This window comes from Antechinus flavipes, chromosome 1 (genome assembly GCF_016432865.1).
Source record: "Antechinus flavipes isolate AdamAnt ecotype Samford, QLD, Australia chromosome 1, AdamAnt_v2, whole genome shotgun sequence".
NCBI lineage: Eukaryota > Metazoa > Chordata > Mammalia > Dasyuromorphia > Dasyuridae > Antechinus > Antechinus flavipes.
The window spans coordinates 647111156-647126213 of record NC_067398.1 but is presented as its reverse complement, the minus strand read 5'-3'; the positions used below and the strand labels follow the sequence as shown (position 1 = coordinate 647126213).

The 15058-nt window shown below is 42.2% G+C and overlaps 1 protein-coding gene and 1 long non-coding RNA gene across 3 annotated transcripts in view; both read left to right on the top strand.

Moving 5' to 3' along the window:
• The window catches only part of LOC127544563 (uncharacterized), a 236115-nt gene extending 228725 nt beyond the window's left edge, over positions 1-7390 (top strand). The window contains exons 1-3 of one of the 2 annotated variants that reach the window (XM_051971238.1): positions 952-1372; positions 2957-3006; positions 5155-7390. In XM_051971238.1, coding sequence (XP_051827198.1) covers positions 2976-3006; positions 5155-5918 — 795 coding nt within the window. In that variant the 5' untranslated portion in view covers positions 952-1372; positions 2957-2975 and the 3' untranslated portion in view covers positions 5919-7390. Of the gene's footprint in view, positions 1-951; positions 1373-2956; positions 3007-5154 lie in introns of those variants that run through there. The other variant, XM_051971237.1, reaches the window with a different exon arrangement.
• A 2074-nt stretch (positions 7391-9464) lies between these two features.
• LOC127544567 (uncharacterized) lies at positions 9465-14471 on the top strand. Its single transcript, XR_007949475.1, has 2 exons — positions 9465-11664; positions 13597-14471. It is a non-coding gene; the product is annotated as an uncharacterized LOC127544567 (long non-coding RNA).
• The last annotated feature ends 587 nt before the right edge of the window (positions 14472-15058 follow it).

The following is a 15058-nucleotide window of genomic DNA, read 5'->3' as shown; positions in this document are numbered from 1 at the left end:
TTGAAACCCAATACAGGCAGAGGGGCATAGGTTGATGAAACTATGTAACCAACAAGGTTCCTGTTTCTACACATCTATTCCAGCCTTCCAATGACAGAGGAGATTGGAAGAAGGCAAGTGATAGAACAGAAAAAGGGTTCCATGTGAGGTCATCAGTACCTCACAAAGAGTTAGTAGGATAAAAGAGCAGGAATCTCAAGCGCCCGTGCTCTGTGCGGGAGAGAGAGTGAGCGTGAGAGAGCGAGAGAGAGCGAGAGCGAGTGAGAGAGCGAGAGAGCGCCAGAGCCAGAGGCAGGGAGAGCGAGTGGGAGAGAGGCGGAAGGAGGAGAGGAGGAGAGAGGTAGAAGGAGAAGGAGAGGAGAGAAGAGAAGGAGAGAGGTGGTCGGAGCGAGAGAAGGAGAGAGGTGGTAGGAGCGAGAGAGGGAGAGAGGGAGTAGGGGGGAGGGGCCGGGGAAGGGGAGGGGAGGGAGGTGGGGAAAGGGAGGGAGAGGGAGGGAGTGGGAGGGAAGATTGTTGTGGGAGAAAGAAAGGAGAGGGTTGGGACAGGGAGAAGGGGAATAGATAGAGAGAAGATAGAGATAGATAGAGAGTAGATAGAGATAGAGATAGAGTAGATAGAGATAGAGATAGAGTAGATAGAGATAGAGATAGAGAAGATAGAGATAGATATAGACAGAGATAGAGATAGAGATAGAGAAGATAGAGATAGAGATAGAGTAGATAGAGATAGATATAGACAGAGATAGAGATAGAGAAGATAGAGATAGATAATAGACAAGATAGAGATAGATATAGGGAAGCTAGAGATAGAGCTAGAGATAGAGAAATAGAGATAGATATAGCCAAGATAGAGATAGATATAGAGTAGATAGAGATAGATATAGAATAGATAGAGCTAGAGATAGAGAAGATAGAGATAGATATTGAGTAGATAGAGATAGATATAGAATAGATAGAGATAGAGAGAAGATAGTTAGATACAGTGTAGATAGAGATAATAATAAAGTAGATAGACCTAGAGATAGAGAAAATTGATAGATATATAGAGAAGATAGCGATAGATAGAGACAGATTTAGAGAAAGAGAAATTAGAGATACTAGTTATAGAGATAGAGAAGATAGTAGATAGACATTGAGAGAAAAGATAGAAATAGAAACAGTAGAAATAGAAGAGAGTGTGATAGAGACAGAGTGAGACAGAGAGTGCAAGGAGGGAGAGTGAGAGAAAGAGAGAGACTGTGTGTGTGTGTGTGTGTGTGTGTGTGTGTTTGTGTGTGTGTTTTTGTTTGTGTGTGTCTGTTCGTTCCATATCCTGATTCCTCACCCACTAAGGGATTGCCTTGTTTTTCGCATCTTCGAGAAGCTCTCAGAGGTAGGAGGATTTACAAATGATATAGAGTATCCTGGGGATGGGGTTAGCCAAATATGTATAGAAGGAAGAATGAGGTCGTTGGTATTTTTTTTGGGGGGGTGAGGTGTGTTATTTTGTGGGAAGTCGTGGTTTCTAGAGATCTGAGAGACATACCTTGTACCAGCAATAGGAGATGGACAAGATGGTGGTTCCTCTGTACTCAATGGGGGGAGCAGCTAGGATACAACTGAGATCATAAGAGAGAACCCTCTTCTGTAGACTCTGTTGCGGTAACTCAAACTATCAGAGACTCACTTCCAAAGAAAATAGCTTTTGTTGTTATCCTGAAGAAGCTTCTCTGTTCTTATGTAGAACAAAGACATGGGCCTGGGGCTTAGGAGGACCTGTGTTTCCAATTCAACCTCACACAGAGTTGAGTGTTGCTGAGGCAAACCATTTCACCTGCTTGCCTCCATTTCCTCACTGGGTGGTTGTAAGGATCCAACGAGATGGTATATTGGGAAAGGCTGTTGAGGACAGTGGAAAGGATGGAAGAGAGGTGCTTCCTCTCTTTCTTTTTCTCCTTGAGATGACCTCAAGACTGCCTCCAAATCCTCATTGTTAGAGCATTCAAACAATTCCATCCATTGGGGAATCAAGCTGAACCGTGTGCATCCCCTTGGGTGGAAAGGAGAGGAGTTCTTCACCTCGTTCTGACAATTGACACTCTGACAACTATTCCATCTTTCTCCAAACCATATTTCAAATTCATAAACAAATTCTTTGCAATCTCAAAATGTATATGTTTTCCATTTTCTTTTGATTAGAGGAGGTGGGCAAGTTTATTTATTGTACCTGGAGATATCCAATGTAGGTGTAAAAAATCCCTTTCTCCTGTAGTTGGGGAGCCAATCTGTCATTTCTTCTTAGAGAGGTCGTGTGCTTCAAAACACTGAAAGGGTTAAGAAAGGTTAGTCCAGGGTAGGCCCACACTGTAGTTAGGACTTTGGCCTTAGGTCTTGTGCATCTGAGAATACAAATAGGAGAGAACTCTTTGGGGAAAGCAGCAGCAGGGATGGGAGCCCATGGACAGTAAGCCTGACAGGTCCATAGGATGTTGTGAAATCAAAGAAAATTGGAATGATTCTCAGAAATTTTGTGCTTTGGGTAGTGTGATAGAAGTTACCCGCCACAGCAAACCAATGAACTTTACAGGTTCTGCTTTCTACTGACAGACACTTTGCCTACAAGGTTCCATCCTCTTGTTTTTCTATTGACATAGAAGGGAGTTTCTCAGTTGCTGCCTTTGGATTCCTTTGAATGATGAGGAGAGAGGAAAGAAGGGATGGAGAAAGGGGGAAACAGGGAAAGGGACCTTTAGGAATGGATCAAACTGGATAAAATGGAAAAAAAAAGATTTTTATCAATTGTGTTGAGGCTGGCTCTACTGTAAAAACACATAGGATGATGAAAGGCCATAGCTGGGCTGTGCCCAGTGAGCTGTCCGGGCTTTCTTGTACTGCTTGCTGCTCCTTTAGCTGGGAAGATGGGGTAGTTATTGGAACCAAAGCTTAGTGTTAATTTGTTGACATTTTCTTCCCTCAGGAATTCCCTCGGCTTCAACATGGGGAAGAAAACTCAGATATTGCCCCACGGTGAGAATCAATTAATCAACAAACATGTAGTCATACTTGTTCTTTTATCAGTCACTATATTAAAGGAGGAAGAGACACCCCAAAATTCATTCTAAGAGGAAAGGCCAAAAGCTCACAAACAAGAATATGCCAGATCCATCTCGAGGATAGAAAAGTAATGTGTCAAGGCATGATCCTAATGGAACAATCAGGTTAACAGAAGAGGTTAGGAGACAGGGGAACAGGGTGAACTGGTTGCTAGCTCCGTGAGGGAAGAAAAGAAGACCTCTGCGGAAAAAAAAAACAGGTTGAGTAAGGAATTCAAAGATGCCTAACTCGATGGCTCCTATGTGGGCTAAGCAAAGGGAAGAGTGGTGGCTGCCTGAGCCGGCACACCTGGTGGACAGAAAAGGGAATTTCAGAAGAGGGCAGAGAGTGCAGGACAAAGAACAGGTTCTCTTTTGGACACTTGGAGCTTCTGGTGCAGTTGGGCAAATGGGACAAAATGTTCAAGAGAGATGATGTGGGAATTTGGGAAGAGAGCTCAAGTGAGAGACTGAAGCAGGTTCAATCCACCTGGGAGTGGTTAAGCTTGATGTGATAACATTGCGACCTAGGAGGATGCTTTCAACTGCTTAGGACATGATCAATATTCTGAGAGGTAAAAGGAGTATCCACACTCAGAGGGTAAGGGGTATGAGTGGAATTGGAAGGGATAATATCTTTTTTAAAAATGATGGAAAGGACTGCTATAGGAATGTACAGGAAGAGGGGAAAAGAGAAGTGAATGGTGTAAATGATCTACCATAAGAAAGAGAGGCTAGAAAAAAGTTTTCTCATCGAATGGAAGAGGGAGAGGAGAAGTTGGTTGAGTGAACCTTATTCTTAGTGGTATTGGTTCAAATAGGAGGCACCATAAATACTGAATAGGGCCATGGAACTCTATCTTAGTCTGCAGGAAAATAGGAGGGGAATGGAATATGGGAAGGGGAAGATGATAAAAGAACAGGTCATTTTGGGCAAGTCATTGATCAGTAATGAAACACTTTTGAGGAAAGAGACTGAAAAGAAAGAGAATAAATGGGGGGAAATACAATGATCAACGGGAAATGGAAAAACCATTTTTGAAACCCATTTCTCTGATGAGATATCATTGTTCTCTGGGAAATGATGAGCAGAATGTTTTCAGAGGGGGAAAAAAACCCTGCAAAGTCTTCCTTGAAGAGGGTGAAATATGCCCTATATGAAGTGACAGCAATATTCTGGGGTGACCATTTGAAAATGATTTGGTTTTTCCCAGTAGCACAATCATCTACAACTCCTCTGAAGGACTTAGACAAACAAACAAATCCTATCGATTCACAGATTAGGAATAATTATATCTGAATACAGAGAGAAGCCTTCTCTATTTCTCTTTTGATGGCTCTACTTTTCACTTAATTTTTCTTGAGGTGTTTCTTTTTGATTAAGGTGGGAGATGTATGTTTTTATTCACAACTTTGATGGAAAAGTTGGCCTAGTTTGAAATGTGGTTTCTTAATTGTGGGTGGGAATCCGGGAAAGAAGCTAGAAAGCAAAAATCTTAAAAACAAATGTAAAAGGAAAAAATGTGAATGTAACTAGGGGACAATATTCAAGAAATTCAATAAAAAGCCAAAAATATCTTCCCTTTTGTACTTTGGAAGTTCTAAGAGTAATTTTGCATTTTAATTAGTAAAACTCAACTGAATGAGAATGTGAGAAATGACAGTGCAGAGTTTAGAAAAGTGAGAAAGGGGGAAGAATGAATGGAGGCCAGAGTCAATCCACATTATCTGCTGTGGGCCAAGCTCCACAGTAAGCACTGGGGGGATGCAAAGAATGGCCCAAGCCGGGCTCTGGTCCGGAGGAGCTCCCAGTCTAAGGCGGTGAGCCCCTACAAACAACTGTACAAACAAGAGGGTTACCAGAAAAATAGGAAGGAATGAAGTTGTCTCTTGGGCTTCCTCCCAGTATGTGAACGAGGGAGAGCATATGCAAGAGCACACTGACAAGGGTCCGGTTGTCCTCCAAAGGCCAGGGATCCCTGGGGGTAAATCCTAAACCGTGAGCCGCTCCTATCTTTCCCCCGCCCAAATCTGCTTGCCGATTCGTTCCCCTTTGTTCATATGGTCCCTTCTTCATTCACAGACTTGGTCCCGGAGGAGAAGAGCTTTTTCCAGAAGGCCAAATCCCTTTTCCCAGGTCCCCCTCATCGGGTTACTCCCTGCTCCTCAAGCAGTGATGAGCAAGTGCTGGATGTGGAGGGCCAGAACGGCATCCCGGCTGCCGCCTCAGCAAGGCAGGAGGAGGAGGTAGCGGGCCCATCCTGGGGGCCAAGTTCAGCTTTGGCGGCTCCTTCTAGTTCGCTGGAAGTTCCCCTGCTTCTGGAGGAACTATTCCCTCCTGGTTTGCCCAGGGTCCTGGAGAAAGTCATGCAGGCCTGGGCTGACAAGAGCCACAGGGACACAAGATCCGAGACATCCTCCTCCGAGATCACCTCGGAATCCTCTTCCACATGGGACCAAGGGGACGATTCTGAAGCCGAGGAAGAACAAACGCGAGTCATCTCGATCAAAAAGACCTTTGGTGATCCAAGCAGCAAGAAAGTGCATCCAGCCCCTCCCACAGAATGCACCACGTGCCAGGAAATGCCCCACGAGCCCTCCTTCAATTGGCCCCTAGCAAAAGATGCTCAAGGCCAACAAGAGAGCCCAGCCTCTTCCCCCGCCAAAGGCAGGCAAGGGCTCTGGAAAAGGAGAGGCAAAGTCCAGCCAGCCTTGGATGCCAAGTCTAAAACAACTCCGAGGACGGACCGCGAGCAATCCTCTTCAAGCGCCCAGAGACAAGGCCCAGAGACAAACCGAGGTTGCTTTCGGGGCTTTTGGAGAAGTTTATTCTCTGGAGGACGGTAGGGAGGGCTTGGAGCCTAGACTCCAGTTCCAGCTCTCCCCATTTCCCCCTCCCCCCCAAAGAGAAGAAGTGTGTGAAGGGACCCCTTTCAATCAAAAATTCGAGGTAGCACAGGGGTCCTCCAGACCAACCAAAAAAGTGAAGAAAGCCTCTGGGCTGGACGTGAACGTGTCTGAAGAGGGCAACATGTGGGGGCTAAATCCACAGAAGAAGTGGGGACTCCTGGTCTAGCTGGGAGGGGCTGGAGCCTCAGCAGAAGCACAGAGTGTTTTATCTCCCAAACTCTCTGAGAGTCAAGTTGAAGTCTGAGAGCTGGAGGCCTGAGTGAAGCTGGCCTGAGTGGGATGGCAGCCGGGCCCAGCGGTGCCACTGACTACCTGAAGACCTGGCCCTGGAAAGAAGGAACCAGCCGGCAGTGGGTACAGGGCCAGTGGGGCAAGGATGCAGCTGGCTGCCACGATTTGTAGGAGAGGGGACCTCTTGCTTTAGGGGTTCCTGGTCAGAGATTTTGGGCTTCCTGCTCAAAAGGAAACACTGAACAGAAGCTTGAGGAACTTTGTCACACACCACAATTAGAGGTGCTTAACATTCTTGTTTACAAAATTGCACTTGCAAAGAAGCCTCCCACCATTCAGATATATAGTGGGAACAGGAAAAAGGAGAATTCATCTTCAGAGGTGGACATTGAAGCAAAAAAGTTTTTACCCTCAAAAGAAATGTGCAATTGCTGCAAACCAAAAGGCAATAAATAGAACTAACTCAAAAAAGAATGTAAAAATCAAAGGAAATTGAGGAAAATGTAACCAAAAAAAAAAAAAATCACTCCAAAGAAAAACAAAATCATATGGGGAAAAAAAAATGGAAACAAATCTGCAACCCAGGATAGGAATCTCAAGATGAAAATGATGTTTTGAAAAATTTAGATCAGCAAAGGGATGCCAGGGAAATGCTGAAAATCAAGAAATAATCAAACAAATTGGCAATATTGGAAATAAATAGAACAATGTGAAAGCTAAAAGACAGAGCTGGAGAACAGATTAGAAGAAAATAGAAAAGCATAGAAATTGAGTCCCGGAAAAGTGTGACCATAAAAAGAAACTTCCAAGAAGGAACCAGCCCCCAATGGGTACAGAGGCAGTGGGGCAGGGTTGCAGCTGGCTATCAGTATTTGCAGGAGAGGGAAACCCTTGCTCTGGGGTTCCTGTTTTGGGGGTTTTGGAGTTACCGGTCACAAGGAAACAGTGAAGGGAAGCTTGAGGAACCTTCCCGGCACACCACAGAGGTACTTAATCTCTTTTCTCAAAAATGTTTCTGCAAAGAAGAATCCCACCATTGAAATATATTATGGGAACAGGGAAAAGGAGAGTTCATCTTCAGACACTTAAGTAAAAAAGCTTTTACCCCAAAGAGTAATGTGCAATGGCTGTAACGCTTAAGAAAATATGTAGAACTTAAAAAAGAATTTAAAATCAAATGGAATGGACCGAAATGTAACCAAAAACAAACCTGTCCAAAAAAAAAAAAAAAAAAAAAAAACCAACCCCTCAAAAAGCTTATGGGAAAAAAAGGAAACCAACTTACAATGAGGAAAGGAGTCTCAAAATGAAAATAATTCTTTGAAAAATGAAGATTGGCGATGGGAAGCCAGGGAATTGCAGAAAAATCAAGAAATAACAAAGCAAATTGAAATAAATAGAATGTGGGGAAAAATCTGAACAGAAACGAGTGCAAGGGATAATGTGGTAAAAAAAAATTACCCAGGCATGGATTGTGTCAATATAAAGTAATTATTAAATAAAATTTCAAAAAAAAAAAAGGAAATAAATAGAATGTGAAACATAAAAGATCTGGAGAACAGATTAGAATAGAATAAAAGTGTAGAACTAGACTATGTGCAAAGGGTGATCCCAAACAGAACCTTCCAAGAAGGAACCAATGAGTCCAGATACAGTGGGCCATGGATGCAGTTGGCTGCCAGTCCTTGCAGGAGAGGCGAGAGCTTGCTTTGGGGCTCCTGGTCAGAGGGAAACACTGAAGAGAAACTTGAGGAACCTTCCTCTCATACTACAGTTAGAGGTGCTTAATCTCGTTTTTTAAAAATTGCATCTGCAAAGATGAATCCCACCATTGAAATATATTATGGGAACAGGGAAAACGAGAGTTTATCTTCAGAGGAAGCCATTTCAGTAAAAAAAGCTTTTACCCCAAAGAGAAATGTGCAATTGCTGCAAACCAAGAGAAAATATGTAGAACTTAAAAAAGAATTTAAAATCAAATGGAATGGACCGAAATGTAACCAAAAAAAAAAAAGGAAATAAATAGAATGTGAAACATAAAAGATCTGGAGAACAGATTAGAAGAAAATAGAAAAGCATAGAAATTGAGTCCCGGAAAAGTGTGACCATAAAAAGAAACTTCCAAGAAGGAACCAATGAGTCCAGATACAGTGGGCCATGGATGCAGTTGGCTGCCAGTCCTTGCAGGAGAGGCGAGAGCTTGCTTTGGGGCTCCTGGTCAGAGGGAAACACTGAAGAGAAACTTGAGGAACTTTGTCACACACCACAATTAGAGGTGCTTAATCTCGTTTTTTAAAAATTGCATCTGCAAAGATGAATCCCACCATTGAAATATATTATGGGAACAGGGAAAAGGAGAGGCAAAGTCCAGCCAGCCTTGGATGCCAAGTCTAAAACAACTCCGAGGACGGACCGCGAGCAATCCTCTTCAAGCGCCCAGAGACAAGGCCCAGAGACAAACCGAGGTTGCTTTCGGGGCTTTTGGAGAAGTTTATTCTCTGGAGGACGGTAGGGAGGGCTTGGAGCCTAGACTCCAGTTCCAGCTCTCCCCATTTCCCCCTCCCCCCCAAAGAGAAGAAGTGTGTGAAGGGACCCCTTTCAATCAAAAATTCGAGGTAGCACAGGGGTCCTCCAGACCAACCAAAAAAGTGAAGAAAGCCTCTGGGCTGGACGTGAACGTGTCTGAAGAGGGCAACATGTGGGGGCTAAATCCACAGAAGAAGTGGGGACTCCTGGTCTAGCTGGGAGGGGCTGGAGCCTCAGCAGAAGCACAGAGTGTTTTATCTCCCAAACTCTCTGAGAGTCAAGTTGAAGTCTGAGAGCTGGAGGCCTGAGTGAAGCTGGCCTGAGTGGGATGGCAGCCGGGCCCAGCGGTGCCACTGACTACCTGAAGACCTGGCCCTGGAAAGAAGGAACCAGCCGGCAGTGGGTACAGGGCCAGTGGGGCAAGGATGCAGCTGGCTACCAGTCCTTGCAGGAGAGGCGAGAGCTTGCTTTGGGGCTCCTGGTCAGAGAGTTTGGGGTTCCTGGTCAGAGAGTTTGGGGTTCCTGGTCAGAGATTTTGGGCTTCCTGCTCAAAAGGAAACACTGAACAGAAGCTTGAGGAACCTTCCTCTCATACTACAGTTAGAGGTGCTTAATCTCGTTTTTTAAAAATTGCATCTGCAAAGATGAATCCCACCATTGAAATATATTATGGGAACAGGGAAAACGAGAGTTTATCTTCAGAGGAAGCCATTTCAGTAAAAAAAGTTTTTACCCCAAAGAGAAATGTGCAATTGCTGCAAACCAAGAGAAAATATGTAGAACTACTCAAAAAAGAATTTACAAATGAAATGAAATTGAGGAAAATGTAACCAAAAAAAAAAAATCCAAGAAAAACCAAAAGCCTATGGGAAAAAAAGGAAACCAACTTGCAAAGGAGGAAAGGAATCTCAAGAAAAAATAATTCTTTGAAAATTGAAGATTGGCAATGGGAATCCAGGCAAATGCAGAAAAATCAAGAAATAAAACAAATTGGAAATATTGGAAATAAATAGAACAATGTGAAACATAAAAGATCTGGAGAAGAGATTAGAATAAAATAGAACCATGTAGAACTGGACTACCTGAAAAGTGGGACCAAAAAAAAAACCTTCGAAGAAGGAACCAGTCCCCAATGGGTACAGAGGCAGTGGGCCAGGGATGCAGCTGGCTACCAGTCCTTGCAGGAGAGGGGAGCTCTTGCTTTGGGGTTCCTATTTTTGGAGTTTGGGGATTACTGGTCAGAGGGAAACACTGAAGGGAAACTTGAGGAACCTTCCTCTCATACTACAGTTAGAGGTGCTTAATCTCGTTTTTTAAAAATTGCATCTGCAAAGATGAATCCCACCATTGAAATATATTACGGGAACAGGGAAAACGAGAGTTTATCTTCAGAGGAAGCCATTTCAGTAAAAAAAGCTTTTACTCCAAAGAGTAATGTGCAATGGCTGCAACCCCAAAGAAAATGTGTAGAAGTACTCAAAAAAAGAATTTAAAAAATCAAATCAAATAGAGGAAAATGTAACCAAAAAAAATCTCTCCAAGAAAAACCAAAAGCATATGGGGAAAAAAAAGGAAACCAACTTGCCAAGGAGGAAAGGAGTCCCGAGATGAAAAGAATTCTTTGAAAACTGAAGATTGGTAATGGGAAGCCAGGGAAATGCAGAACAATCAAGAAATAACAAAACCAATTGTAAACATTGGAAACAAATAGAAGAATGTGAAACATAAAAGACAGATCTGGAGAACATGTTAGAATATTAGTAGAATAGAAAACTGAATAACTTGATTACTGAAAAGTGTGACCAAAAATAGAACCTTGCAAGAAATAATTTGGGAATATTGTCCTGGAATGATAAATGAGGAGAAAATGTAGAAATAGGAAAAAAAAATCCCCATTTTCAACGACTTCAACGAAATCCATTGTGGAAAAGACATAGGAATAATAGTGCCAAATTTCAAAAACCCTCAGATGAAAGGGAAAATTTTGGAAGAAAGAAATTCAAATATGAATGTGTTAAAAATGGAATTGAACAAGACACGTCAGCAGCTCGGGAAAAGACTGGAAAGATATCCACCGAGGGTTGATTGTGAGGGGAGGCAGGAGATAGGGCAGGAAGGAAGGAGAAAGAACAGGCAGCATGGAGGGAGATGAACTGAGGGAGGGAGGGAAGAAGGGAAGACAGAGGGAAAAGATTGAGATAAAAGGGGAGGGAGGAAAACGAGAGAAGAGTTCAGAAGAGATCTTCCATTGGAAAGATTTCATCTAGTATTTTAGAATTTCTTTTCCATCTTGAAATTTCGTATTTTTCCAAATCGTTTTCAACATTCATTGTTGTCAGACTTTGTTGCCAATGTTTCTCTTTCACTCCCTTAATCTCATGTTCTCCAGACGGCAAGTGACCAAAATGAAATCATTACAATTCTTTTACCCATTTAACCACATTTCTCAGGTTGTGGAAGAAAAAATCCGATCCCGAGGCAAAAAACCAGGACAAAGGAAAGAAGCAGGAATCTGTGTGCGACCCCCCCCCCCCCGGCTCAAAGGGGCTAGTTGGAGGCATCTCCAGATGCCCACAGAAAGCATGGATTCAGTCCTTGCAAGGAAAGGTGCCAGCACCCCAAGGGAGCAGCCTGGTGTGGGGCCCCAGGTGGGAAAGAGGGAATGGCTTAACTAGCAAAAGGCTGGGGTTCATTGGATGGACCGAAAAGGAAGCAACCACTGACCAATGACCAGCACGACTGTCTAGGTTGTTTGGGTCATATGAACTGCCTGAAATTTTGGCCTAGGATCTGATTTTTCTCCCCTACTGACCTTTACAAACAGGGATCATGTGACTGCCTGAAATTTAGAGCTAGGCTCTGACTTTTCTGTGCTACAATCCTCTGAGAATAGGGATCGTGTGATGTCCTGAAACAAAAACCTAAGGTCCTAGATAGAGCCTCTGAGCCAAAAAAAAAAAAAAAAAAAAAAAAAAAAAAAAAAAAAAAAAAAAAAAAAAAAAAAAAAAAAAAAAAAAAAAAAAAAAAAAAAAAAAAAAAAAAAAAAAAAAAAAAAAAAAAAAAAAAAAAAAAAAAAAAAAAAAAAAAAAAAAAAAAAAAAAAAAAAAAAAAAAAAAAAAAAAAAAAAAAAAAAAAAAAAAAAAAAAAAAAAAAAAAAAAAAAAAAAAAAAAAAAAAAAAAAAAAAAAAAAAAAAAAAAAAAAAAAAAAAAAAAAAAAAAAAAAAAAAAAAAAAAAAAAAAAAAAAAAAAAAAAAAAAAAAAAAAAAAAAAAAAAAAAAAAAAAAAAAAAAAAAAAAAAAAAAAAAAAAAAAAAAAAAAAAAAAAAAAAAAAAAAAAAAAAAAAAAAAAAAAAAAAAAAAAAAAAAAAAAAAAAAAAAAAAAAAAAAAAAAAAAAAAAAAAAAAAAAAAAAAAAAAAAAAAAAAAAAAAAAAAAAAAAAAAAAAAAAAAAAAAAAAAAAAAAAAAAAAAAAAAAAAAAAAAAAAAAAAAAAAAAAAAAATCAAATCAAATAGAGGAAAATGTAACCAAAAAAAATCTCTCCAAGAAAAACCAAAAGCATATGGGGAAAAAAAAGGAAACCAACTTGCCAAGGAGGAAAGGAGTCCCGAGATGAAAAGAATTCTTTGAAAACTGAAGATTGGTAATGGGAAGCCAGGGAAATGCAGAACAATCAAGAAATAACAAAACCAATTGTAAACATTGGAAACAAATAGAAGAATGTGAAACATAAAAGACAGATCTGGAGAACATGTTAGAATATTAGTAGAATAGAAAACTGAATAACTTGATTACTGAAAAGTGTGACCAAAAATAGAACCTTGCAAGAAATAATTTGGGAATATTGTCCTGGAATGATAAATGAGGAGAAAATGTAGAAATAGGAAAAAAAAATCCCCATTTTCAACGACTTCAACGAAATCCATTGTGGAAAAGACATAGGAATAATAGTGCCAAATTTCAAAAACCCTCAGATGAAAGGGAAAATTTTGGAAGAAAGAAATTCAAATATGAATGTGTTAAAAATGGAATTGAACAAGACACGTCAGCAGCTCGGGAAAAGACTGGAAAGATATCCACCGAGGGTTGATTGTGAGGGGAGGCAGGAGATAGGGCAGGAAGGAAGGAGAAAGAACAGGCAGCATGGAGGGAGATGAACTGAGGGAGGGAGGGAAGAAGGGAAGACAGAGGGAAAAGATTGAGATAAAAGGGGAGGGAGGAAAACGAGAGAAGAGTTCAGAAGAGATCTTCCATTGGAAAGATTTCATCTAGTATTTTAGAATTTCTTTTCCATCTTGAAATTTCGTATTTTTCCAAATCGTTTTCAACATTCATTGTTGTCAGACTTTGTTGCCAATGTTTCTCTTTCACTCCCTTAATCTCATGTTCTCCAGACGGCAAGTGACCAAAATGAAATCATTACAATTCTTTTACCCATTTAACCACATTTCTCAGGTTGTGGAAGAAAAAATCCGATCCCGAGGCAAAAAACCAGGACAAAGGAAAGAAGCAGGAATCTGTGTGCGACCCCCCCCCCCCCGGCTCAAAGGGGCTAGTTGGAGGCATCTCCAGATGCCCACAGAAAGCATGGATTCAGTCCTTGCAAGGAAAGGTGCCAGCACCCCAAGGGAGCAGCCTGGTGTGGGGCCCCAGGTGGGAAAGAGGGAATGGCTTAACTAGCAAAAGGCTGGGGTTCATTGGATGGACCGAAAAGGAAGCAACCACTGACCAATGACCAGCACGACTGTCTAGGTTGTTTGGGTCATATGAACTGCCTGAAATTTAGAGCTAGGCTCTGACTTTTCTGTGCTACAATCCTCTGAGAATAGGGATCGTGTGATGTCCTGAAACAAAAACCTAAGGTCCTAGATAGAGCCTCTGAGACCTTGCCCTGGTCGGCGCAGTTCCTTTTTCACGCCACCTCACATCAGTCCCGATGCATTTCTTCCACTAGGACATCCTTGCTAGCAAGGCCTTCAGGCTGGTCCCTCTCCTCAGTACTAACTGTAAGCCGCCACCTACCATTTAGAAAGGGCCAACAACCTCACACGGGTGGAAGATTTCCAGAACCGCTTTAGCGAAGCAATCTTGGTCCATTCTAGTGCTTGAGTCCTCCAGCAAGCGGGCCAGAGGATAATGCTGCTTCAAGCAATGAGCAGCAATGGGAGACCCTGCTTCCACCAGCTCGCACCCTCCGACTGGGAAGCCCTGTCGTCACAGAGCCTCAAGTGCCACCCGGCAGCCAGTGGTATCCATGGAACTCGAGCACTGTCCAGGCCCAAGGCCTTCGGGCCATTCTCCCATTCTTCTCCCCTCAAGCTGTCCTGACCCACATTCCTTTGAGACAAAGGGACAAAGGTCTCATCTTCTGGAGCTGCTTCAGCTGAAAAGGGCTGAAGAGCTGGCGGGGCCTATTGCGGTCCAGAGTGAGGACGGGACTTGCAGGCGGTGTCAGCAGCAGGGGGCTGCTGAGTGTCGGAATCGGGGATCCCGGGATTTGACCAACTAGTTGGAATTCCATGGCTTACACTCCGGAAGAAACAACTCTCAAGTCGATGAAACATGCAAGAGTCCAATATGAGCAAAAAAGGAGAAACAAATTGGGGTCAGAATGGGGGTCACTAGGGAGAGGAACTGGGGACCACACGGAGAGGACGACGGAGAGGGGAAGATAGTTATCATGGATGTCTCTCATCCAGCTTTTCCAGAATAAATTTCTAAGAACTTTCCCCCCCAATTTGTGCTTTTATTTCCTCAAAGGGGAACAGTGTGGCCTCCTGGAAGCATGATCTCCTTTAGCAACAATTCTAGAGACGTTTTCACTCTTCTAAGGGAAGGCTTTGAAAAGAGTTTTGAAGCCCCTGCCTGGGGCCCCTGTGTACAATCCATCTGGCAATCCTTCCCTAAGAATGTTGTACTCTTCCAGCTAGGCTTCAGAATGGGCCTTTAATGAGCCTTCAGAATTGTCTGGGAGCTCAATGAGGGAGTGTAGGAGTCGGGACTTGGGGACTTAAAGGTGCCCCGCTCAGGGGCATATAGGAAGCAGCACGGGACTGTATATGATGAAAACTAACAGAAAAGTCCAGGAAGAGCTTGCACTCATGGTCCCTTCTCCCCTAGATGGCAGGCAATCCAATATATATTATACATGTGAAAATATGACGCTTAAGGCAATATATGTAAGCTTACAAGTATTTTGCTGCACAAGAAAAATCAGATCCGGAACCAAAACTCTGAAAATGCAAGCGAACCAAATAATGAAAATATTATGTTGTGATCCAGACTCAATTCCCACAGTCTTCTCTCTGGGTGTAGATGGCTCTC